Source organism: Eumetopias jubatus, unplaced genomic scaffold (assembly GCF_037043125.1).
Source record: "Eumetopias jubatus isolate StellerSeaLion01/CBP00866 unplaced genomic scaffold, mEumJub1_p1.0 scaffold_2, whole genome shotgun sequence".
Taxonomy (NCBI): domain Eukaryota; kingdom Metazoa; phylum Chordata; class Mammalia; order Carnivora; family Otariidae; genus Eumetopias; species Eumetopias jubatus.
Genome location: NW_028274808.1, coordinates 17,591,008 through 17,617,341, shown reverse-complemented (window position 1 = coordinate 17,617,341; position 26,334 = coordinate 17,591,008). Strand labels below are relative to the sequence as shown.

The 26,334-nt window shown below is 40.9% G+C and overlaps 1 protein-coding gene across 1 annotated transcript; it reads left to right on the top strand.

The window, feature by feature from the left end:
• The first annotated feature begins 454 nt into the window (after positions 1-454).
• MTNR1A (melatonin receptor 1A) lies at positions 455-25,983 on the top strand. Its single transcript, XM_028099695.1, has 2 exons — positions 455-680; positions 25,115-25,983. Exons 1-2 carry the CDS (start codon positions 455-457, stop codon positions 25,981-25,983), a joined length of 1,095 nt encoding a protein of 364 aa, XP_027955496.1.
• Positions 25,984-26,334: the final 351 nt, after the last annotated feature.

Here is a 26,334-nt window from a genome sequence, read left to right as displayed (position 1 = left end):
GTAGCTTTGCGGGGAAGATTATGAAAATTCTGGCTGGCCTTTGCAGTCCGTGGGGTGGGGGTGGGGCGGCGGGGGGCGGGGAGGGAATGATTTCCATTCCAGGAGTGGTGCAATTCCTGAGAAAATTCCCTGATTTCTTTCACCTCTGGCTCCCCTGGACTCACTGCCCGGCTAGAGCGCAGGCGGCGCACGGTGCAGGCACCCCGCGCGGGGGTGCTGTCGGCACGGGCTGCGGGGATGGGACAGGGAGCCCCAAGGCCGAGAAGCCTCCAGGAGGATGCCAGGTGTCACCGGGCGGCGCTGGGGCTGCAGGTGCAGAGTCCCGCCGCCGGGCAGGAGGTGGAGGGGGCAGGGCGGCGGCGAAGGAGCACTTGCGATGCGGAGTAGGCGCGGGGAGAGGTGCGGAGAGCCATAAGCCGTGGTGAAAGGGGTGGCGCTGAGCTCCCAGAGCGCGATGGCCGGGCGGTGGGGTGCGCCGGGAGGGACCCCGAGGGGCAATGGCAGCACGCTGCTCAATGCCTCTCAGGGGGCGCCGGGCAGTGGGGAGAGCGCGGGGCCGCGACCCTCGTGGGTGGCCTGCACGCTTGCCTTCATCCTCATCTTCACCATCGTGGTGGACGTCCTGGGCAACCTCCTGGTCATCCTCTCCGTGTGCTGGAACAAGAAGCTGAGGAACGCAGGTAGGGGCTCCCTCCCGGGGCCGGGCAGCACCCAACGTTCACCCGGCGGCCGCCTCCCCGCCTTTCCGGGGCCAATTTCCAGAACACAACCCTCTCCTCAGCTGTCAATTAGCTTTTTCTAAAAAAGTGACTTTTCTTAAAAAAAAAAAAAAAAAACTGGGAACTTTGAGTTCTTTTTCCCACCACAGGGAGAAGCCTGTGAGTTTCCTTTTCCTTTAACCTGTGTAAGTTTTTTTTTTTTTCTTTCCCTCCTGCCACCTCCCACAATGAAACTAGGAGTCTTAAGTCCCTAAGGGGTAGAACACTTTGCCAGAGTCAGGTTCTCTTTATTTTAGGGGAAAACCTCACTGTACAATGATCAATTTCTGAGGTTTATTAGCTTGAGAGACATCAGATACAGGTTGCTGAAAGTTCAAGAAGTCCTTCCAAATCAGATCAATGAACTTATCAGCTGCTTGCTTTTACATATAATTTTTCCCCCAACTTGGTTAAAATAGGAGACAATAATAAGCCTGTGAAATGAGCAGCTTTACTTTGGTTTTGTTGTCAGGGGTAGTTTTCAGTTTGAAGCGTGCAATTTAAAAAGACTCCCAAGGCCCCTAAACATGATTATTACTCTTCCAAGTTAAACAAGTTTCCATTTTAAAAATAAAAATGTTACAGTAAAGAGTATATTTACATATAATATACTACTAAAACTAATTTTGTGTTTGAGTTAAACTTACTTTATCCTCCAAGCAATGAATTGAAATTGGTTTCTCTTGGGTGGGAGGCCAGGGATGATTTTCCATAGGACACTGGATGTTCAGATCTTTAAGAGATGATTAGGTGCCTAGTTATTTAGAAGCTGACATTTTGGAGGTGGGGGTGACAAGGGGGAAGAACCATGCACTCGTGTTTGTCAAAAGCAGTATTTTTTGTTGTTGTTGTTGTTGTTCTAAGGTAGTTAGTTGATCAATGCTGTGATTTTCTTTAGCTTTCTCCCAGGAGGGCCCCCCTTTTCCTTTTAATGCTTTGGACAGTGAGTAGCTTAAGAAGTAACTTCATTGTCACCTGCTAACATGAACTGATTTTGAGTTAGTCCATTTAATAACCTCATTTCATATATGATTGGCTTAATCTAGAGGAATTCTGCCTTCAAGAAGAGGCTCTTTGAAGAAACATAGGCAGTAAGCTCCTTGACACAGTCTGTGTGATGAGTTTTTAAATCTAACACCAAAGAAGAGGCTCTTTGAAGAAACATAGGCAGTAAGCTCCTTGACACAGTCTGTGTGATGAGTTTTTAAATCTAACACCAAACCCAAAACAACAAAAGCAAAAAGAAGTGGGACTACATCAAACTAAAAAGTTTCTGCACAGGAAAGGAAACCATCCACAAAATGAAAAGGCAACCTGCTGAATGGGAGGAGATATTTGCAAATCACATTTGATAAGGGGCTAATATTTAAAATATATGCAGAAGTCACACACCTCAGCAGCAAAAAAAAATCTGATTTAAAAATGGGCAGAAGATCTAAATAGACTTTGTTTTGTTTTTTTTTTTTGAGAGAGAGGAGAGAGTGCACTTGAATCGGGGGAGGAGTGGAGGGAGAGAGCCAGAGAATCCTCAAGCAGACTCCCTGCTTGAGTGCAGAGGACTCAGGGGCTCAATCCCAGGACCCGGAGATCAGGACCCAAGCCGAAATCAAGAGTTGTCCACTCAACCAACTGAGCCACCCAGGCGCCCCTGAATAGACATTTTTTTTTTTTAAGACATCCAGATGGCCAATAGGTACATGACAAGATGCTCAATATCACTCATCATCAGGGAAATGCAAATCAAAACCATAATGAGCTATCACCTCACACCCATCAGATTACTATTATCAAAAAGAAGAAATAACAAGTGTTGGCGAGGACCCATATGCACTGTTGTAAATTGCTGGAATGCAAACTGGTGCAGCCACTGTGGAACAATATGGAGGTTCCTCAAAAAATTAAAACCAGGAGACTACCCTATGAGCCAGGAATTCCACTTCTAGGTATTTATTCAAAGAAAACAAAAACACTAACTCAAAAAGCTATCTGAACCCCCATGTTCACTGTAGCATTATTTACAATAGTCAAGATACACAAACAGCCTAAGTGTCCATCAACAGATGAATGGATAAAGAAAATGTAATATATATATATATATATACACATACACACATACATATATGAACACATAAATATACATACATACATAAAGAGCTTATATATATATATGAATGAAATCTTGCTATTTGTGACAACACAGATAGACCTTAAGGGCATTATGCTAAGTGAAATCAATCAGAGAAAGACCAATACCATATAATCTTAGATGTGGAATCTAAGAAAATAGAAAAACAAGCTCATAGATATAGATTGATGAGAGAAATGGGTGAATTGGTTTTGCTTTTGGTCTAGTTTAAACACATTGGGTGAAAAAAAGAAAAAGAAGGTAGGAGAGAACACAGTGCTAGGAGCATGGTATAAGAATTATCTGTCTTGGGGCGCCTGGCTGGCTCAGTGGGTGGAACATGCGACTCTAGATCTTGGGGTTGTGGGTTCGAGCCCCACGATGAGTGGAGAGACTACTTAAAATCTTAAAAAAAAAAAAAGAATTATCTGTCTCATACCCAGGAGCGAAGCTGTGGGGAAAGCCTGTTTTTTCATCATGGCTGATTTCTTGCCAATGTCCACTGTACCTTCTATCTCTGGGGTCCGGGAGAGCTGGCTCTATTATGACAGGTTAATCTGCTTTGCAATCTCCATGTTGCATTACTACTTATTTTAATTCCTTAGATTAGGATTTGATAATAGGACTTTTGCTTTGACCTGTCCGATGCATTCCTTTGTTCCCTTGTAAAAACAAACAAAAAAGAGGCTCCTTTCCTTCTGGCACTAGAAGCAGTTTTCTGCAGGCCAGACACAGTTCTAAAGGCTATGTTAACTGAATTCTCGGGGAAGCCCTGTGGTGGGAAATGCCACTGTGAGCCTCTTCACAAAGGAGGAACTGAAGACAAAGATTGGTCCTACATCCCCTAAGTGGTGGGTTAAAATACACAGAGCTTGTCCCTAGAGCTCATTCTGCTCTGTTAGTAGCAACGATTGCAGCACTTGGAAAGTTTGAATCTTGCAGGAACTTTCATTTAAAAAAAAAATATTCACATGCCCAAAATAATTCTACTTCTTCTGCTTTATGAAAAAGAATGGTAAAAAATGCACCTTCCACACTACTTTGTATTTTGTATTCTGTTATGTGCTAAGCAATTTTTCAGCAGGGCAGTCTATAAAATGCCTTTCTGTAGCTAATGGGAGACTTGGAATGAGCTTTAGTTTGTGAAGCTTTTGAACTTTCATATTTGTATAATTGGGACTTTTTATTCAGATGTTTCACCATTCCAATTCAAACCATGTGAGGCTTTCTAGAATGGATGGTAATTTGAAACAGGGAGAGAAATAGCTGATTCCAATGAGTTTTGGGATGGTTATCGAAAGTTCTTACGATTGTTCAATCCTTCCCTTTCAGTTAAATTATTGTGTTGGCATTAGGGATAAAAGATGCAAAGAAGAGAACAGAAGAAATGATATAAGGAAATAAGAATGCTAAGGCATCGTAAGCTGTGAAATTTCTTTTGGAGATCTGGTATAATGGTAGGGTTACTTATGCCCCCACCCTCCCTCAAGAGAGCATGTTGACATTCGACTCCCCAGAGAAGAAATACAAAATGTTTAAGAGCTGTATGTCAGGGGCACTGGTCAATCAGAGAAGACAAGGTTTCAAACACCCACCAGGCTCTTAGGTGATGGCAGAATGTCTGCTCATTTTGATACCAGATATTGATACTACCATATTTGCTCCTTCTGAGTAAATTTCATTACAACAGTAATGGGAACATTCCTGCACTGGAACACTAGGAGTAATATCCTTGCTCTCTACTCTGTGATCTGAGAAATCAGTGATCCAAGCCTCTATTTTGTACATGTGTCAGATAGAGAAAATATCTATTTTCTTAGCCTCACACATATGGGAAAAATACTTTGCATATGGAAAATGATGCATATTTTGAAAAGGACAAAGTAGGTAATGTTATGTGCTCTTTTCTCCTAAGTATACCTAACAAAGGTATGTTAAAAACAACTTTAATTATTTTTAAAGATTTTATTTGTCAGAGAGAGAGAGAGAGAGAGAGAGCACAACCAGGGGGAGCAGAGGCAGAGGGAGAAGCAGGCTTCCAGTGGAGCAGGGAGCCCGATGTGGGACTTCATCCCAGGAACCTGGGATCATGACCTGAGCTGTAGGCAGGCGCTTAACCGACTGAGCCATCCAGGTGTCCCAAAAACAACTTTAATTTTTTAAAAAGATGTATTTATTTATTTTAGAGAGAGAGCCAGAGAGTGTGCGTGGGGAGGGGCAGAGGGAGAGGGAAAGAGAGAATCTCAAGCAGACTCCCCACTGAGCATAGAGCCTGAAGTGGGGCTGGACACAGGCTTCAATCCCAGGATCCTGAGATCATGACCTGAGCTGAAATCAAGAGTCAGAAGCTTAACAGCCTGAGCCACGCAGGCACTCCCAAACAACCTTTTTTGTTGTTGAAATCTGTTAAAAACAGTTGAACTGTAGACTTATGATTTGTGTACTTTTCTCTATGTACATCATGCTTAACTAAAACTTTTACTAAAAAAAATAAATTCTATTTATTCTATTCTATTCAAAATTCAATTATCTGGCAATCGAACCTATCTAGAATACAGCCAATAAATGAAAATCAGCAAAAATAACAGGCTTTCTCCCATAGCTGATTTGTTTTTAGAGCACCCTACAGAGTGAGCCTAGTGTCCAGATTGTCATATATTAGGAGGATGACTGACACATTTAAAGGAACAGCACATGTGGCAAACAGCATGGGTTGAAATAGACTCATTAAAAGCAGGTCTTAAAAACAAGCACAACCTTTGGGAGGCAAGTTGTAAAGCAAATAACTGCTCACCATTAACTGCTCCTGAAAACACATAGTCCAATAATGCATTTATTAATTGTGATCCTGAGCGTTCAAGGAAAGGTCCAGTCACATCCAGTGTGTTCTTTTTAAGAAGACAGGGCCATAAGATTTTAGAAAGTTACCTATCTAAAGTAGTTTATTATTTTTAAATCTGGTACACAGTGGGGTAGACTCTCAGTATTGTAAAAAAATAAAATAATATAAAAAGTTCCCCAGAATGACCATAAGACTGGAGCGTCAGCACTGTGTTTACGTGCTTGAGTGTAACTCTTGTTAGCTGCAAAAATGCTTGCCCTTGTTTCTTTCAGGCCTACACTGAGTGTTCTCTCTCTCCATCCTGCATTTCTACTCAGAGAAGCTGCAAAGAGTATGGAGACAACATGGACGTAGGGTCTCAGAGATCTGAGGGACACCCCAGGGCTATTTTTAAGATGTTATAGTCTCAGGCATGCTTGCCTACTGAAAAAAGGCTGTTTTTAAATCGAGGCATAACACAGTCAAGTGCACAAAACAAAGACCCTGCTTGATGTATTTTTCCCTATGTATGTACACGTGACCATCACTTCTGAGAAATGAAATGAGGCTGTTGCTAGTTGGTAGTATTATTACTCACAACTTGAACGAGAACTTATGCCCAATCTAAGTACTGGAAACCACCCATGTCCATTTTTCTCTTTTACCAACCGCAAGCAGATGGTTGTCTGCATTGAACTTGGCTCTCTCTCTCTCTGTAGCCATTGCTCGATACTAAAGGCAGAGGCTCACTGCCTTCTCCATGACCCATGGCCACTCTCACCATCTGGTCACTCGTACCCCAGGCTAGGTCCCAGTGAATGTCCTCATAGCTGCCTTGACGGAGCCCTTCGCCATTCTGTTCACCATATCCTGGCTTTCATTTTCTCTTTGCTCTCTTTCCTTCTCTTCCTTTGCCTTCTCTTTTCTTCTTCCCCATTGTTTCTTAGTCCCTGTTCTTCAATACCTTTTGATCACCATCATTAGATTTGATCTCTTAGTAGAGGTCACATATGTATGTTTCCTAATTGTGTCTGTTGTGCATCAGCAAAAAAGATAGTCCCAAACTTACAAACATATTTTATTCTAGAAGTTCACTTATAAGTGTCTTAAAGAATATATGATACGGTATTTGGCTTCAGGGCTGGCTCAGAAAATTATTCAAACCAACAATATGGCTGAAATAATATTTGGAATTGCTGGGTCATAGGACATTCATGAGCTCTTGAAATCAAGCTGCCCTGTTCTAAGTTCTGACCCTTTTGGGATCCTGTGAGACTGAGGAAGAGTGGTGTGGAAGGGACAGGTAGAAGCTTCCTTTCCTAACTTAGAAATGTCAGGACAGAACTCAGGGGCAAGACATGATGATAGAGTGGGTTTAGCATCAGAGATGGGGTGGAAACAAGTATAAGTGTACCCATTTGCTCACAGTCGAGTGCTCCTGTGTTGGGGACAAACATACCAGATCCTCCAGGGAAGTGTGGGAGGAGTTTGTAGAGAGAATGGATCCAGAAACTGGACTCCAGATCTTTACTGAATGGATTTGCGACTGCAGATAAATCATCATCTCCCTGGACTGTTTTCACATCACTAAAATAATGGGGTTGGACAAAATCTGGAGTCCTTTTTGATTCTGGTATCCTTGTGTTTACATGATTATTAAACTCATTATGGAGTTGGAGATTAGAACGCAATGAAAGTGACTAGCAGTAAGAACTGTGGGTACAATGACACAGACACATGCAGTGATGACAGACATCACAAACCTAGGAAATGGTGTGCTTATGAAACTGTGCCTCACTTGTCCTAAACTATCTGGGTCACTTGTCTCATATCTGCTAGAGAAAAAGACCTCTGCAGGAAAAGACATCTGGTTTCCCTGTTTTATTTCCCAAGAAATGTACGCAAGTTTTAGAAATTTCCCATGTAGTTCTCCCTTCTTGGAAGAGAATGAAGTAACCAACTACACAGAAGCAATGGGTTGGTCCTCTGGAACTTAGGCAGTTTTTGTGAGTTTGGGTAGGATGAGGTGGGGACACTGATGATGAGCTGACGTGTGGTGTGTGTGAGTGAACACTCCTCCTAGGGGGAGCGATCCTGTGGTCAGATGGGCTCTTCCAGGCCTGCAGTGACCCCTTCAAAATGTAACTACTCAGGAGAAACAGCCTAAATTGGCAGCCAGCCTGGCCATTCCGTTTGTGATGACACACATCTAAAGAACATGGGGGGTTCACTCGAGTGAGCACGTCACTCTCACTTAGGTGTTCAAAAGTGGATGGAAGATAAGCCCTTCACCACATTATAAAATAAAGAATCAGACAATGTCTCCTGTAGAATCAATTCACGATGTCTCTATTGAGGTCCAAAGGTGACTAGTAACATGATTTACTGGTGATTTAAAAACCAGTGTTCTGTGGGATCGTTAAAGCCAAAAACATAAAAAAAAAATCTGTATATGAACCAATTGCCCAAATCCCAAAAGAAAAAGAAAATGCATTTTGGACAATACTATTAAGGCAGTTTATCCTTTCAAAATTTTTCTTCATAAAGATTCATTTTGCATCCTATAGTCTCTTCTTACTGTAAGTAATGCTTTGCTGTGATTCACTTAATATCCATGGACATCAGATATAAGGTAAATAGAATTGTGACAAAGGTCTCACTTCTGGGGCATGAGCAATTACAACAGATAGACAGTATTCCTCAACAATCTGCTCTGCTGTATTCATTGACAGTCTTAACCTTTTGAGATAAAACTTAAGTCTTTTTTTTTTTAATTGTTCTGGTCCATAACTGATTTTGCAAAAGCCACTGGTCATCTTTTGGTGAACATTTCCACTTAAAATTATAAGTATTTTATAGCACCCTTATCAACCTAACCCAAATTGTTAAAGGAATTTAATTTTTCCATCCAATTTTATTTTAAAAATTTATTGATTTGTTTGAAACATTTTTCAAACTTGAGAAAATTAAAGTAAGCAATTGGTGAAATTGTAGTTTGTGGTTTACTTTTCAGACAGCTATTTTGATCTGATTTCTGTAGATGAAGTAGAAAAATAACTTCTTATTTGGAATGTCTAGTGCTTTGTATTTATGTACACAGAGTGATTCTGTTTTCAAAGCATTTTCCCACATTATGTTTTATTCGTCCTTATAAAAACCCCCTCAGGTAGATAAAAAAAAACTAAAACCCCAAATTCACAGATAAATGATCAGTATTTCTTACTCCAGCACACAACCCAGTGTGACAGTGGAAGGAGTACAGGAATTAAAATCAGACCCAGGCTGAGTCTTTCATATCTGCAATACCTTTATTTGTACTATGTGTGGGATCTAGTTACTCAATCTTTCTAAGTCTTAGTTTCTCCATCTGTCCAGTGGGGTACTCTTCTCACAGGGTTTAGATTCTGCCCATCCTGTCTACCAATCGCTTTGAAGTTGCAAAACACTACAGAAATAATGGTATTATGTTATTAGTATATATTCTATAATTAGTTTTTATGTTATTATTTTTTAAATGTATTTTTTAAGTAAGTGGACAATACGAACAGTAAGAAGTGAAATCAGTTAGAATCTAATTCTCTTTTGCAGCATTATGGAAATTATACAAATTCTCTGATGTCACCATTTTCCCTCTCATAATAAACATTTTCTCTCCACAGCAAGTAGGACCAAGATTCTGACTGTTTCAATATCCAGCCTTTGAGAGGCTGATTATTTCAATATCCAAGCTGTTCTCTAATTTAAAATGAATCTGCTCTGGAAGCTGCAATAACTTTCTCAGACAAGTATGTTACCATTCAAAAAGTTATGACCTAACTGTATGTACAGACTTGGAAAATGATTTCATGCTAACAAAGTCAATGTTTAATATAATACTTAATCTGATAGAGTTCTTGTCAGTACTGTTGACATTTTCCTCCTATAGCTCTTCATGAGATTTGAAATTATTGATTCAAGGCAATTTTTTATTTTTAAAGGCATTTTCTTGACTTTTTCCCCTTGCATTCTTAGCCACTGTTTAAAGTTTCATGACTTTTTTCCTGGTCTGTGTAGTTTATTATTATTGAACTCTAAATTTTATCCAAATTTGCCAAAGCAATCCTCAGAATTGCTTGGAAACCTTATGACAGTGGATTAAGACTCCTAAATACATAATTGATTTGGGGGTCTACATGATTAAATTTAGATCTGATCTTTGGATCTTCCAGCTATTCATCTCATAAGAAAGTAGCAGTTTTTAGCATTAAATTAATCACAGATAAGATGGAGCTTAGCACAATCATTTTTCTCTTGACAGTTCTGAAAGTTAAGCAAAGGTAAAATGTCCTAAATTACACCTCCTGCATTTAGTTCTTACTAACACCTGATGGCTCTGTTTTTCAAAAATACCTGATTTGAAAAATATCTGAAAATATCTGAATTGAAAACAATTCCATTTACAATTGCACCAAAAAGAATAAATTCTTGGGAATAAACTTAACCAAGGAGATGAAAAGATCTATACTTCAAAAACTATAAAATACTGATTAAAGAAATTGAAGATGGCACAAATGGAAAGATATTCCATGCTCATGGACTAGAATAATTCATATTGTTAAGATGTCCATACTACCCAGAGTAATCTACAGATTCAATGCAATCCTTATCAAAACACCATAGTATTTTTCACAGGACGAGAATAAATAATCCTAAAATTTGTATGGAACCACAAAAAGGCCACAAAAGCCAAAGCAATCTTGAGAAAGAAGAACAGAGCTAGAGGTATCACAATCCCAGATTTCAAGATATAATATATAGCTGTAATAATCAGAACAGTACGGTACTGACACAAAAATAGACACATAGATAAGTGGAACAGAATAGAAAGCCCAGAAATAAACCCCCACTTATATGATCAATTAATTTATGACAAAGGAGGCAAGAATATACAGTGGAGAATAGATAGTCTCTTTAGCAAATGGTTCTGGGAAAACTGGAGAGCTACATGCAAAAGAATGAAAGTGGACCACTTTCTTACACCATACACAAAATAAACTCAAAATGGACTAAAGACCTAAATGTGAGATCTGAAACCATAAAAATCCTAGAAGAGAACACAGGTAGTCATTTCTCGGACATTGGCCATTGTAACATTTTCCTAGGAGTGTCTCCTCAGGCAAAGGAAACAAAAGCAAAAATAAACTATTGGAACTATATCAAAATAAAAAGTTTTTGCACAGAGAAGGTAACCATCAACAAAACTGAAAGTCAACCTACCAAATGCAAGAAGTTATTTGCAGATGATACATCCAAAAAGGAGTTAATATCCAAAATATATAAAGAACTTATGCAACTCAACATCAAAACAACAATCTGAACAAAAAATTGGACAGAAGATCTGAATACACATTTTTCCAGAGAAGACATACAGATGGCCAACAGACACATGAGAAGATGCTCAACATTGCTAATCATCAGGAAAATGCAAATCAAAACCACAATGAGATATCACCTCATACCTGTTGGGATGGCTATTATCAAAAAGAAGAAATAACAAGTGTTGGCAAGGATGCGGAGAAAGGGGAACCCTTGTGCACTATTGGTGGGAATGTAAATTGGTGCAGCCACTGTAGAAAACAGTATGGAGGTTCCTCAAAAACTTAAAAATGGAACTACCATATAATCTAGCAATTCCACTTCTGGAATATTTATCCAAAGGAAACAGAAACACCAACCTGAAAAGATATATGCCCCATATTCACTGCAGCATTATTTACAACAGCTGAGATGTGGAAACAACCTAAGTGTCCATCGACAAATGCATGGATAAAGAATATATAGTGTATCTGGATATATATATACACACACACATATACAGACACACACACACACACACACACACAATGCAGTATTAATCATAAAAAAAATAAGATCTTGCCATTTGTGACAACATGGGTGGACCTAGGGGGATATTATGCTAAGTGAAATAAGTTAAAGACAAACACAATATGATTTCACTTATATGTGGAATCTAAAAAAAAAAAAGAACAAACAAACAAAACCAAACAAAACAGAAAAAGACCCATAGGGGCGCTTGGGGGGCTCAGTCGTTAAGTGTCTGCCTTCGCCTCAGGTCATGATCTCAGGGTCCCGGGATGGATCCCTGCGTAGGGCTCCCTGCTCAGCGGGAAGCCTGCTTCTCCCTCTCCCTCTCCCGCTCCCCCTGCATTCCCTCTCTCGCTGTGTCTCTCTCCAACAAATAAATAAAGAAAATCTTAAAAAAAAAAAAAAGACCCATAAATACAGAGAACTGGTGGTTGTCAGAGAGGAGGGGGGTGGGGGGAATGGGAGGTACAGCGTAGTGTAGCCAATGGTACTGTAATGGTGTATGGGGACGCACGGTAGCTACACTTGTGGTGAGCACAGCATCACATATACAGTTGCTGAATCACTGTATTGTATACCAGAAACTAATGTAACATTGTGTGTCAACTATACCTCCAATGGAAAAAAATACCTGTTTTGAAAAATATCTGCTTTGGAAGTCATTTTAAATCTCTATAGAGTCTCTGGACCTTGTTCTGCTCATTCTTTATTAGTATCCTTAAAAAAACGGTAATTGGAATATTTGAGGTGAAAACTAAGGTCTTTATAAGGTGGCTTGAATTTCCTCCCTTTTCCTAAGGAGTTTTAAGTTGCCTAGCTGACAGAAATGTCCTATTTTATAAAAATGAAATACACACACTCTCAGGATTTTCTAGGCCACCAGAGGCAATTAGCTGCTTTTATTTTTTTAAAAGATTTATTTATTTATTTTGAGAGTGAGAGAGAGAACACGCACGTGAGCAGGTAGGGGGAGGGGCAGAGGGAGGAGAGAGAATCTCAAGAAGACTCCCCACTGAGTGTGGAGCCTGACACAGGGCTCAATCCCAGGACCCTGAGATCATGACCTGAGCCGAAATCAAGAGTCCAATACTCAGCTGACTGAGCCACCCAGATGCCCCAATTAACTGCTTTTAAAGAAGCAGTTGTTCATGCTCAGAACTCTGCATGGTATCATCAGTATCATCCACTCTCCTAAAGAGTCTAAAGATGCTTCCTTAATCAGCATCCTAATTTTCTCACCTTTCAGATAGGTTGGCTAACCAAGCTGACCTGACACATGACAGCTCTATGTGACATCTCAGGAAATTTCAGTGAAATTCAATGATGCTACAATTGGAGAATAAAATTCTGGATTTTCTGGTTGAGGTGCTCTAAGATCTATTCTTCTATAGAGCAATCCACTTTTGGCAATCACATTGAAGGCATTAGTTTTAGAAAAAGGGAAAAGAAAAAGAAAAACAAATCTTTGTGCTGAATATTTTTCAGGCTACTTACTGAATTTGAGTTGTGGAGCTTCTGGTTTAAAAGGATGATTACCTGCTCTGATCTTGGAGCACTTTTGGAGCTTACTGAATATTCATTTAAATAAATATTTATTGCATACCTACAGTATAAGATGGAATATAAATTGTCAGCAAATTCTTGCTGGTTTGTCAAAATACAAGACAATGTGCTAAGCTTGTGTAAAACATGAATCCTACTTTCAAAGAGATTACTTTCAATCAAGGCACTTAAAATTCTTTTATTTTCAAATAAAAAATAAGATATGGCATACAAAGGTTTAAGACTACAAACATGAGCAGAAAAATTTTTTGAGAGAAATTTGAAACTTGGTTGGTAGATGAAGTACTCATGAGTTGTTTTAAAAGATACTGCCTGACAGATGGTAACTACGCTCATCCTGGTGAGCATTTTGTGATATACGTGAATGCTGAATCACTGTGTTGTACACCTGAAACTTATATTATACGTCAACTGTACTTCAATTAAAAGTAAAAAAATTTAAAATAATTAAAAAACTTATTTGCAGTATAGCTAAAATTCAAATTAAAAATACACAAAAGATGTTAGTATTAATATCAGGATGAAAGAATAGGTAATAAATAGGGAAATATGAAAGCTACTTCATACATGGGGCAGAATCAAGGAGAGAGCTTCAAAATAATTGTTAATAATGGAGACAAAGCATAGCTATTGGCAAATAATACATTGGCTCCGTATCTTTTGAAGAAAGTAATATAGCCTGTAAAAATACCACTTGGAGGTTTGACAACAAGCCCGCTAACTTAAATTTTAAAACATTTTCTCACATACTTCTTAAATGGAAGATGATAAATATTTTAATCAGTAACTAGTATTTCCTCTTTTATAATTTTCTTAACACATTTCAAAATATAAAACTCTCTTATGTGATCTTGAAAATGATAATGTGCTTTTATCCTTCATGCATTCATCCCCCCCCCTTTATTTTTAAATGCCTGTTGAATGTTTCCTCCGTGCCAGGTCTGGGATAATTTTGGAGCTTGGGACAGAGTTCTGTGGCAAGACAAATGCTATTCCAGTTAATTCATTCTTATTTTAAGATTTGGCTTAAGTTTTAATTTTTACTTTTAAGAGCTTTATTTGCCAATTAAAAAATAGTTTCAATTTCATTTATGCCTTTGTTATCTAATTCATCCTATTAGTTTACCTTTAATTATTTCCTATATTTTTGTTTGGAATACCTTGAGCTATTTTCATTTTTGGGCTGTGTGTATAGGTATTATATTCTCTTACAACACAAACTGGTTTATTTTAGATTTATTTATTTATTTGGGAGGGGCAGAGGGAGAGAGAAACTTAAGCAGACTCCCCTCTGAGTGTGGAGCCTGACACAGTGCTCGATCTCACAACCCTGAAATCATAACCTGAGCCAAAATCAAGAGTTGGACACTTAACCAACTGAGCCACCCAGGTGCCGCTTACCACATAAGTTTTTTTAAAAAGACTATTTACAAAACAGGTTATATTTTATATTGATTATACATATATAAAGTTGTTTTATATACAACATAAAGGTTATACATACATAAAGTTGTTTTATATATACTTTATATACAAAAGAATCCTTATCCATGGAAAATTAGTTCTATTATAGACTCAAGTTTTTGGGGTGATATGTACCCTTTGAATAATGTGGGCTCTGGAACCAAAGGACCTGGTATAAAATCGTAACTCTGCCATCCAATGGGTATGACCTTGGGCAAATGACTTGTTTCATTTCCTCACTTTTTAATTTAGGACACTACTAATACTGTAAGGATTATGGGATTGCTAAGCTTAAAGTTCATTGTGCTTTAAATATAACATAATGGGAAATACAATAAACTCTTTTTTATTTAGTATTTGGGTAGAATTAAGATGGGTGAATATATTTTTACTTCTAAGGCAGAGTACAATGTTTAACACGTTTAGGTATTTAAAAAACCAATGATGTCTGGATGTCTTCTTTGGAGAAGAGTCTGTTCATGTCTTCCTCACTTTGTCTGCCTCTCTGTGTCTGTTTCTTTGTGTGAAGAAAGCCAGCTACGACACTGCTTTTGAAGGCAGTGACTATGAAGAGGAGGTCCTGGAGTCCCCTGCAGTGCCGTGTCCCCTGTTCACCAGAACCTGGCCCTTTAGGAGAGTGACCTAAGTGTGTTGCTTATGTCCTAGTGTGTCTGAGTCACTTTTCCTTTCCATGCAGTAATCTGCACTGGCTTTTTGCCTGTTGTTGGTTGGCCAGCTCTGAGGGTGCATGCCAGGCAGGCCAGCTCCGAGGGTGCATGTCTGCAGGGAACTTGGGAGTGGGGCACCAGTGTTAGCAAAATTTGCATTGGGCCACTAGTTCTATGCTGGATCCACTGAAGCACAGTGGTGGCTAGCGGCTGTATGCTGAGTGCACAGCTGGGCATGGGGCATGGTGTGTGGAGGTAGCCATGCACCCAGTGTCTGGGCACCGTGTGCAACAGTGGCTGGGAATGCACTAGTAGGCATGCAGCAGCAGCTGGACCCAGTGGCAGCTGTGGCCCTGCTGGTGGGGTAGGGCATGTGCCCAGCTTTAATAAAATTTGCCTTGACCCCTCTGCTGAAGCTAGACATGTGTGTGAAGCCCTGCCTCCTGTAGGTGGCTCTGTGTTTATGCTGGGGGGCAGAGGAGGAAAGTGGCATCTGCCAGCTCCCTTGTTTTCAAAGAAGTCCCCCAACATGCTCCAAAATTAATATGAACAGATCTCTCCTGTTTGTCCCCAGTGTTCTATAAACTGCTATTGTTATGTTGCCTCTTCATGCAGGCTGCTGTCTCTTTAAGGGTGGCCATCTGGCTATCACTCGCCCTCCTGGCTCACCCAGTGCTGAATCCGCTGACTTTTAAAGCCCCAGGCTCCAAGTCTCACTGGTTTTACAAACTCATGGAATTCATCCCCTCTGGTTTTAAAGCCAAACCTTATGGAGATTAGTTTTCCCCGAGTGAGCTCCCTGTTGCAAGGGCCCATTTCTCTGCCCTCTGCGTATATGCAGCTCCCTCCCTCCTGCAGGTAGCCTCTCTCTGCCTTTCTGACCTTCCTAACCTTTCAGATGCAACTTCTCCATATTTAGTTGTGGAGTCTGTTCTGCAGCCTTCAGGTTGCTCTCTGATGTACTGACTTGGATGTGGATGGTATCTAGTTGTAAACGTGGTATGCAGTCAGCTCAGGGTCCTCCTACTCTGCCATCTTCCCAAGCTCCCTATAGACATCAGTAGTTTGTATTTAGCTTCTAGATGAAAGGCTGAATCAATCTGGCTGTAATGTGGAGATTTACATATTACAAATATCCCGCTAAACAACCCTTCTGAGAAAAGAGTAACCAGATCTAGAAAATGAGAAGAATTCCTGGTAGGATTTCACACTTTTAAAAATTGACTGAAAACTGAACTAGAGCAATAGGGTTATGTGTGTTAGTTTATTATATACTGAAGTTTTCTTAGCCTCTTTTATTGCACATATGCTACAGTAACAGAACAGTCAAGACAACCCCTAAATCAACAATGCTTACAGTATTAGGGAGTCACCACCAAGCTAGGGAGTAGGTAGGTCAGGGAAGACAGTGAGATACAGAGACCGAAGAGCCAGGGAGGCAACTGGGGTCAAGGAGGCAACGGAGCGAGGTTCTTAGATGTGCTCAGTACCACATGCGTAGTATCTTCCACTCTTCACACAGGGTGGTAATATGTGGACAGGTGTTACATGAATAGGGTATCATGTTTCAGGACTTTAAGGAGGATGAAGGCTGAGAGAAGGCTCAGTAAGAGTGGCACTGATGACCGGAGAGAAGTTTCAGCAACGTGGTGTGGGTAGAACCCAGATATTATAGGAAGATAAATTTAAAATAGGCGGGAAGGACACAGAGGGGGCAGCCTTGTCTGATACGTGTGAAGGGAGAGGGAAGGGCTGATAGCGAGAAGGACAGGAGGGTACGAAGAGGCTTATTCCCCAAAGGAAAAGCTCTGCCAGAGGACAGGCATTAGGGGAGGGACAAGCCCTTGCCAGGAGAGATGTTCCAGCCGGGGCCATCTGACCAGGGGAGGAGCCTTCTGAGAAGCACGACATGTAGTTTCCATCACGGTGGAAGAGAAGGAATGAGTAATTATCCAAAGCCAAAGGTGTTCTGGGCACTCTCTCAAACCCTCACCATGGTCATCATTGTTTTTTTTAAAGATTTTATTTATTTATTTGACAGAGAGAGACACAGCGAGAGTGGGAACACAAGCAGGGGGAGTGGGAGAGGGAGAAGCAGGCTTCCCGCCCAGCAGAGAGCCCCATGCGGGGCTCGATCCCAGGACCCGGGGATCATGACCTGAGCCGAAGGCAGACGCTTAACGACTGAGCCACCCAGGCGCCCCCTCACCATGGTCATTATTATTATTATCTTGATTTTTTACATATTAAGAGATTGAGGCTCTGGGAAGCTATGACTTACCCAAGGTCATTTAGCAAGTGTCATAGCCAGGATCTGAATGCAGATGTGTTTGTTTCTAAACTTAAGGTCCACGTTGCCTCTAACAATCTGCAAAGACAAGTTTCTCAAATATAGTCCTTTGAAATTTAAGAATGTAAGACATTGCCTGTGAGCTCTGATGTACAAAATAAATAGATTCTTCCTTAAGCCAAATTTTTTAGATCTGAGTCTGTGGATTTGCTATGTAAAACACATGAAAAATGTTTTCAAGACTAGCCAAAGTTTTCCTGTTTAAACTGGTCTTTATCTCTGTTTGATGCTGGGCACAGTTCAGGCACAGTCAGGGTTTTATTTATCTTGTTATTATTTTTTTTTTTTAGAGAGCATGTGCGAGTGGAGTGGTGGGGGGGGGGAGGCAGAGGAAGAGGGAGAGAGAGAATCCCAAGCAGACTCCATGCCCAGTGTGGAGCTTGATGCAGGGCTCGATCTCACAACTCTGAGATCATGACCTGAGTTGAAATCAAGAGTCGGACACTCAACCGACTGAGCCACCCAGGCATCCCAGGGTTTTATTTTTTAAGTTATGAACAATAATTCCGTGGGTTTCTAATCTTGCTTTCCAAGTTCAAGTCCAGGCTAAAATGAAAGAAGGAATGAATCCTGGCCTGTTGAAAAAAAAAATAACATCCTGGCAAATAAGTGCAAAGAAAGCAACTAATTTCTACTTTTGTATGGAGTGGAGTTTAGAGACTTAAGTTCATCCAGCAAACCATTACCGAGCACCTACTGTGTGCCAGGCACGGTGCTGTCAGAGCCCTGGACCTCAAGAGGTCTCAGAGGGAGACGGACTTCTACGCATATGGGTGGAGTCACATGTTGGTTTGATGTTAGAAGAATAGCAAGGACGAAAAGATTAAAAAGCAAGACCAAAAGGCATTTAAGTCTGGAACTTCCGCTGGTTGGTTTGTTTCTGTAAGTAACGTAGTAAGTAGTCCCTCTTTTATTCTAAGAAGTGGGTGACTTTAGAAAACCACTCTAGAAAACCACGTAAGCTCATCACAGAGCTGAAGGTCCACCTTAGGTTGCCTACAAACAGAACCTGAGAGGGAGGTGGCAGTTTCGCTACTCATGCTTTATTGAGGGAGTGCTCTCAGGACAAACCTGTAGTGGGTGAGAGAAGCTGCCTAGGGCAGGGGAAGCGTCAAGCAAGGATGGGATCTCAGGCGAAGCCTAGACTTGGCCCGATCCAATAAGCCGAGGCCTCTGGTTATAAATCTGACCACAAAGTTGCAATCACTAAAGGTGAAGGGACTGGCCTTTTCTACTCTGTTGTCAACTGGTCATTCATTGTCTACTCAACTGAGGGCAATTCTCTGGAGGAGGCAGCTGCAAGTAAATGGAAGCACCCAACACTCATCAAAATTCAGTAGTAAGTGCACCAGCCTGGCAGAGGGCACTTGGAAAAGGTATTGGCAGCATCTACTCCAACGCCTAGGACACAGGATGTGAGAAACAACCCAGAAACCAGCTTGCCATAGTAATGGGCACCCCCCAGCCAGAGTTTTGAGGGGAGCCCACACAAGGAAATGAATTCTCCTCAGGTGAAATCATCACACAGATTCAACTGTTACCAAATTAGGAACTAGATAGCTAGAGCCATAGAAACGTGCTGATGAAGACAAACTCAAGGCCCCAACTTTGTACAGTGTGAGATGGGGAGAGAGATTTCTTGCCTGTCCGGGTGACTCAAACCTTCCTTCCTAAAGCTCCGGCACATTGGCATTCCTGCCTGGATTGGGATGCTTCGTTTTCCATTGGCTTTAATCACAGGGCATGGCAGTCCTGGGGCACTCCAGGGGAGGGAGCTCCTGCACTGCAGACATATACATCCTTGCTCCTACTGTGTAGGAACAACCCAATTTTCCCTTGATAATCAGGATCAATCACCCCACTTGGACAGTGACCCCATGCTTAGTGTATGGATTCCCTGGAATGAGGAGTCCAAAGTAGCCAGGTGGCAGTCTCAACTTCCAGTTTAAGGAAACCACTATTATGTCTCTTGGTAGAGCATTCCTCCCTTGGAAACCAAGACTTTAGAACAACAGAACCTAGTTGTGGGGACAGGAAGGAAATATTTTGCTAGGGTGTCACTAGGATAATTGTGAGAGGAAAAATGACCATTCCCACCCTTGATTTTCTGATCTCTGAATCCAGTCCTTGATTTATAACGCATACTACACCCTGGGGGACATTACCCTCTGCTCATTCAGCTGGTGCTGAAACTAAACCTTCATAAGCCATTCTACCACAATGCCTTGCTTCACTTGCTACAAATTGAGTTCCTCAGTCAGAAGCAATGTTTTTATCATAAACAAAGACCTTGTAATTCTATGGATGTCAGACTGGTGAATAATTAAGGGTAGGAAAGGCAAATCCATATCCAGAATATGCTTCTGTTCCACTGAGAACAAAGTACTTCCTCTTTGATGATGGAAGTGGTCCAATGTAATCAATCTACCACCATTGTCTGGCTGATATTCCTGGGGAATGGTGCCATATCAGTGTTGGTCTCTGTTGTTGACAGGTTGGGCATTCGTCAGCACAGCAGTGGCTATAATCACATCATTTTCATGAGTAGTAGTCTATGTGGCTAGGCCCATTAGTAATTTCTAAATTTCTGCTGCATGATAACTTTGTGAGCTTATTGGTCAGGGACAGTGGTGACCGAGGAAAGATTAATGTCCACAGGTTGTGACATTAAGATCCTCTTCTGCTAACAAAACAAAACAAAAACAAATTCTTTTCTACTGAGGTTGCTCTTTGGTGAGTGTTCGTATGGGACACAAGTATCTTCACACTCAGTGCCCATCCCGAGAGGTGTATGCTCCTACCCCTTCTCCAGATTGCTGTGTTACCAGTTTTCTAAACCTGTTCCTTCCAACCTTTGACTGTCTAGCTATACCATTAGCCACTCTCCATGAATCAATGTAAACACGTACCTGTGACAGTCGCTCTGTCCAGGCAAAATGAACAACCAGTTTGAAGTTCTGTTCAAAGTTCTCTGCACTAGGAGGATTTTCCTTTATCCTTGTCTCTGGATTTGACCTTGTCCCGAGTGCTACAACATCTAATTTTGGGCAGCACCAGCCTATCATGAAAACCCATCTGTAAAGCATGCCAAAAGATTTTTTCTTCCTTATTAACTGACCAAAGGGGACTTCTCATGAGGCCATAGGCGCAGGCTGAGAAAAAGGGGGCAATGATGAAGGAATGTGGGCCATGGGCATCTGTGACACTTGCTCATGCAATTTACTTGTGCCATCAGTATATACTTGAGCCAGATTTTGTCTATATCACTTCTATTTGATGCTGTGCATGCCAACTTTATGATCTGGTGGCTCAGACAATACAAAGTCTATAAGAGATCTTTCAGATCACACCATCACTTGGGGGTCCACGGTCCAGGAGCACCTATGGTGTCAGTTACAGTTTACAGGCTGAGAAGACTGGTATCCAGCCCACGTAGGCAGAGAGAGTGAGTTCCCCTTTCCTTCAACTTTTTTGTTTTATTCAATCCCTTAATGAGTTGGATAATGCTCCACCACAATGAAGAGGACAACAACTTTACCAGGCCTATTCAAATGCTAATCTCCTCTGGAAACACGCTCATAGACACACCTAGAAGTAATGTTTAACCAGCTCTCTGAGCACCCCATGACCTGGTCAGGTTGACACATAAAATTAACCATCACAAGCCTCAAGTCCATAGATAAGGCAGCTGAGAAGAAAAGATGGATGGGTGCCTGGGTGGCTCAGATGGTTAAGCATCTGCCTTTGGCTCAGGTCATGATCCCAGGTTCCTGGGATCGAGTGCCGCATCGGGCTCCCTGCTCCTTGGGAGCCTGCTTCTCCCTCTGCTTCTCTCCCTCTCTCTCTCTCCCTCTGTCTCTCATGAATAAATAAATAAATAAATTAATTAAAAAAAAAAAAGAAAAGATGGATGTCAAAACGGAAAGCAAGGAGAACCTTGGAGGAAGGACTGGAACCCAGGAGGATGAACTGAATTCCTGCCAGTCTCTCACTTTCCCCAAGCCGGGGTGGAGCTCAGAGCAGGAGCAAGAGCTGTGGGCACGCTGCACCTCCCCCTACCTCCCCCCACCTCACCCCCACCATCACTGCAGGCCAGTGGATAGGAGTCAAAGAGCCAGAGCCGCCATGGTACCTGGTGCTGCACACCGAGCTTTGGAGGGCGGAGAGAGCCTGACTGCCCTTCACTTCCACGTCTTCACATCTCACGCAGCTTGTCTCTGCTAGGGAACATGACCCTGGAGCCCTGCATTCAAACATCCTTTCAGCTTAGTCCGTGCAATATAAATCCACTCTGCATTCTGTTTAAAGATATAACTCGATGCCAGGTCTTATTGGAGGGGGAGAAAGACATCTCAGATGGGCACTGCCCTCATGGGCACTGACAATGGCTTGAGGTATGGGAAGATGGTGAGAAGAAGAGAACTACTTAGAAAAGCAATGGCTCCTTGCTTTGGTCATTCCCAGAGGAAAGTCCCAGGACTAGTTCTGAAGGAAGCAGTTTAGACAAGGCAACTTTTCAGCTATCTAATAACTGATTTTATTCGTATCTGTGCCATATTTCCCTTACAATTTAAGGTTTTATTCACCAGAATGAATGTTTGCTCAGCATTTTATAATTTGCTTGTGTCTTTAGTCACTGTGAGGCTGTCAACTGTTTCTTCTTTTACCAGAAGACAGACCTTGAACGGCCTTCCCTTCCCCTCATTCTGGTTCTAAGATGCCTTTTTGGAATTATGCCTGAAGAGGCTCTAAGCCCGGGCCTGCCTGGCCAGAGGGCCCAATATCCAACACTCACATATTTCTGGCCACAGGAACTTTCTTAAGGAAGTGCACTGAGCAACATCAACAAACAGCATTGTTGCAGGCTTGCATTAATTGTATGACTTCATCCAATTTAACTCTGTATTTCTGTTTTCCTCATCTCTAAAAAGTAGGAATTATCCTGCATGATCACTAATATTCCTCTCAATCTTAACATCCTCGGAGTCCATAATTCCTCTGTGGTAAGGACTGGAAGTAAATCCAACAGAAAAGGAATTGCTAGCCACGAACAGAAATTTTTTTTTTTTTTTAAAGATTTTATTTATTTAATTGACAGAGACACAGCGAGAGAGGGAACACAAGCGGGGGGAGTGGGAGAGGGAGAAGCAGGCTTCCCGCCGAGCAGGGAGCCCGATGCGGGGCTCGATCCCAGGACCCTGGGACCGTGACCGGAGCTGAAGGCAGTTGCTTAACCAACTGAGCCACCCAGGCGCCCCGAACAGAAATTATTTTAAGTTTCAGAATGCATTGCTGTGCTGGTTGTAGGGACTGTTGGATGCCTGTAAAAAGGGTAGATCGCCATCTATCTGGAGGTACACAGAGCTGAAGTAGAAGAGATGATTTTATAATGTGTAATAATATCATGATGAAGTTAATTACTCTTATCATCCCTCTTCCTCCCCACCACACCCCCCCGCAGATATGATAAAGCTTCCACCTGAGTTACCTGAGAGCCACATCTGTGTAGTAGAGTCTATGGCTTAATTTTTTTTTTCTCCAGACACTTGTAAAAGGGGATTAGCTCAAAAAAAAGTAAACTAATGATTTAATTAATGTAATGACTTGAACAAAAAAGAAGCATAATTGCCATAAACTAAATGGAGCAGAGGACTAAAGCTGTGAAAGAAATCTATGACATTGTTTTTGATCTTATTTTTAAGCTCTCTAAAAATAAATCTATGTCAGTTTGTCATCATGACGTTCTGGGTAAAAATGGACTGCTTCGATGATAATTTGTAGCTGAATTTCATGTAAGTATTTTTTAATTATTATGCATTTTGAGTTAAAAGTTCATTAAAACAAGCCCACTTTGGAATTTAAATATTTCATTGGTGATTGAAATTGTTCTGTGGGGAAAAATAAATTTGTTTTTATTGCTTTCATTTGGTCTCATGTAACCAGTTTTCAAAGAAACTGTTTTTACAACAATCTATCTGAAATTCCTACCCATATGCCAAAACCTTCCCTTTTTTTAGCCACAACTGCTCTTTTACTTCATTTCTTTGCAATTTTTGGAGGGATGTGGAATAAAATTAATCAAATAGGAACCTCAAATACAAAGGTGGTTTTATTTCGGATATTGGGAGATGACAATTTAATATCTGCCACCAAGCATCTGAGCAAGTCTCACTGGGAACCACTATTCAAGATCCGATTACACGCAGGACACACTCTTAGGGTACTATGGTATAGAAATACAGGAAACGTAAGTTTACATACAAATAAATATAATAAAAGGCAAAATATATGGTGACTCCTCCTGGAATGTTCCTCCCCACTTGTTCCTAGCTCACTCCATTCCTTGCTACCTCTTTTTCTACACATACTCTTACCCTTCTTTCTCTCTTTCAATTTTTTCTCAGTTTGAGGATCACAGGATCCCTCTCTGTTCTTTCCTGTTTATCCAGTACCTATTGAATGCACTTAATAAGGTTTTATTGAAATTTATGGCAATTTAATCTAAATTAAATGTGGTCTAAATAAAGTGATTTAGAAGCCTGCGAAAGAGGAAGGTCTTCCATGTAGTTGGGCAAGTAAGTGAAGGCTTGAGGCATTTCCATTTAAGATGGATTTGGGAAAATGGGTAGCATTTTAAAAATTAGAGAGGCATTTCCATTTAAGATGGATTTGGGAAAATGGGTAGCATTTTAAAAATTAGAAGAGCCATTGAAGACAGAAGGAATAGTAAGAAACAAAGGCAAATGAGCTACAAAAGTAAAGAACATACTTTGCAGACTATCTTAGAAAATTTGATTAGAGTTCCTTGTTTTTATACTTTCAAATGTGTTATCATATTAACATAGAAAATATTTAGGGTTTAATTTTTATACTGTAAGTTCTTTATGAAATCTAGAAGTATTGCTACCTTCTCCTTTGGATTGAGGTGAGAGTGTTGTAGAATACCAACATTAATTGAGCACTTATGTGACGGATGCTGCTCAGCACTTGACACAGATTGCCTCAATTTGTCCTCATCATAGCCTTATGAAGAGGGTACTATCATTTACCCCATCTTACAGAAGAGGAAATTGACATTTGGTGAGATAATATAACTTGTCCCAGTTAGACAGCTAGGAAGGGGTGAAGTCAATATTCTAGCCCAGACAGTCGATGAAAAAATGCTTTTTCTCTTAACTATTGTACCAAGGGTCAAGGATTCATTGCTGTCCAAGAACAGCAACCAAATAGTTTGAAAAACAACAGTTTTGAACATGGCCTATGCCTTGTCTTAGGAATGCAGGAATTTGCGAACAGAATTGATTTGACAAGGGCAACAGTGGGCTTGTTTCCTGATGAAAACGGCCTCCATTTCAGTTATAATATGGCAGTGGCTGTGAGGCCAGGTTACCGGCAGTGCAGAAACAGCTCTTTAAAAAAAAATAATAACTTTGAAAGAAAACCAATGCAATCCATATAAAACTGGTGATAACCTGTACTTCCTAAACCTTTCTCTTTTAGGAAATATATTTGTGGTGAGCCTTGCAGTTGCAGACCTGGTGGTGGCTGTTTACCCATACCCCTTGGTGCTGACATCTATATTTAACAATGGATGGAATCTGGGCTATTTGCACTGCCAAATCAGTGGCTTCCTGATGGGTCTCAGTGTCATTGCCTCCATATTCAATATCACTGGAATTGCCATTAACCGTTACTGCTACATCTGCCACAGTCTCAAGTATGACAAGCTGTACAGTAACAAGAATTCCCTCTGCCACGTGTTCCTGATATGGATGCTGACGCTCGTGGCAGTCATGCCCAATTTGCATACCGGAACCCTGCAGTATGACCCAAGGATCTACTCCTGCACCTTTGCACAGTCTATCAGTTCAGCATACACCATAGCCGTAGTGGTTTTCCATTTCATAGTTCCTATGACCATAGTCATCTTCTGTTACCTAAGAATATGGATCCTGGTTCTTCAGGTCAGATGGAGGGTGAAACCTGACAATAAACCCAAAATGAAACCACAGGACTTCAGGAATTTTGTCACCATGTTTGTGGTTTTTGTCCTTTTTGCCATTTGTTGGGCTCCTCTCAACTTTATTGGTCTCGCTGTGGCTTCAGACCCTGTCAGCATGGAGCCCAGGATCCCAGAGTGGCTATTTGTGGCCAGTTACTATATGGCATATTTCAACAGCTGCCTCAATGCAATTATATATGGACTACTGAACCAAAATTTCAGAAAGGAATACAGAAGGATTATAGTCTCACTGTGTACAGCCAGAATATTCTTTGTGGATAGTTCGAATGATGTAGCACATAGGGTTAAGTGCAAACCCTCTCCATTAATGACCAACAATAACCTAATAAAAGTGGACTCTGTTTAAAATACAAAGCACTGCTGGCAAGATATACACACACTGCTTAAGGTCTTACTCATTTTCATGTTTGCTTCCTTCTTGACAGATGCCTAGAAACACAGCATAGTTGAGAAAACTTGCACTTCTAAGAGGTTGCCTCTAGTTTATGAGCTCATATGCTATCAGCCTTTTGAATAGGTCTCTAATTCTGCTTATGAAAAGAAATACAGAACATATAGAGAGTTACACGTTAATTCAAGAATATGGTTCAGGGATGGGGCAGGGCAGTAATTTTAAATAAAAATGCTAAATGTATTCAAGTGGAGAAAGAGTGTGCAAACTTTTATTGCAAATGAGTATCACAAAATAATTGCTTTT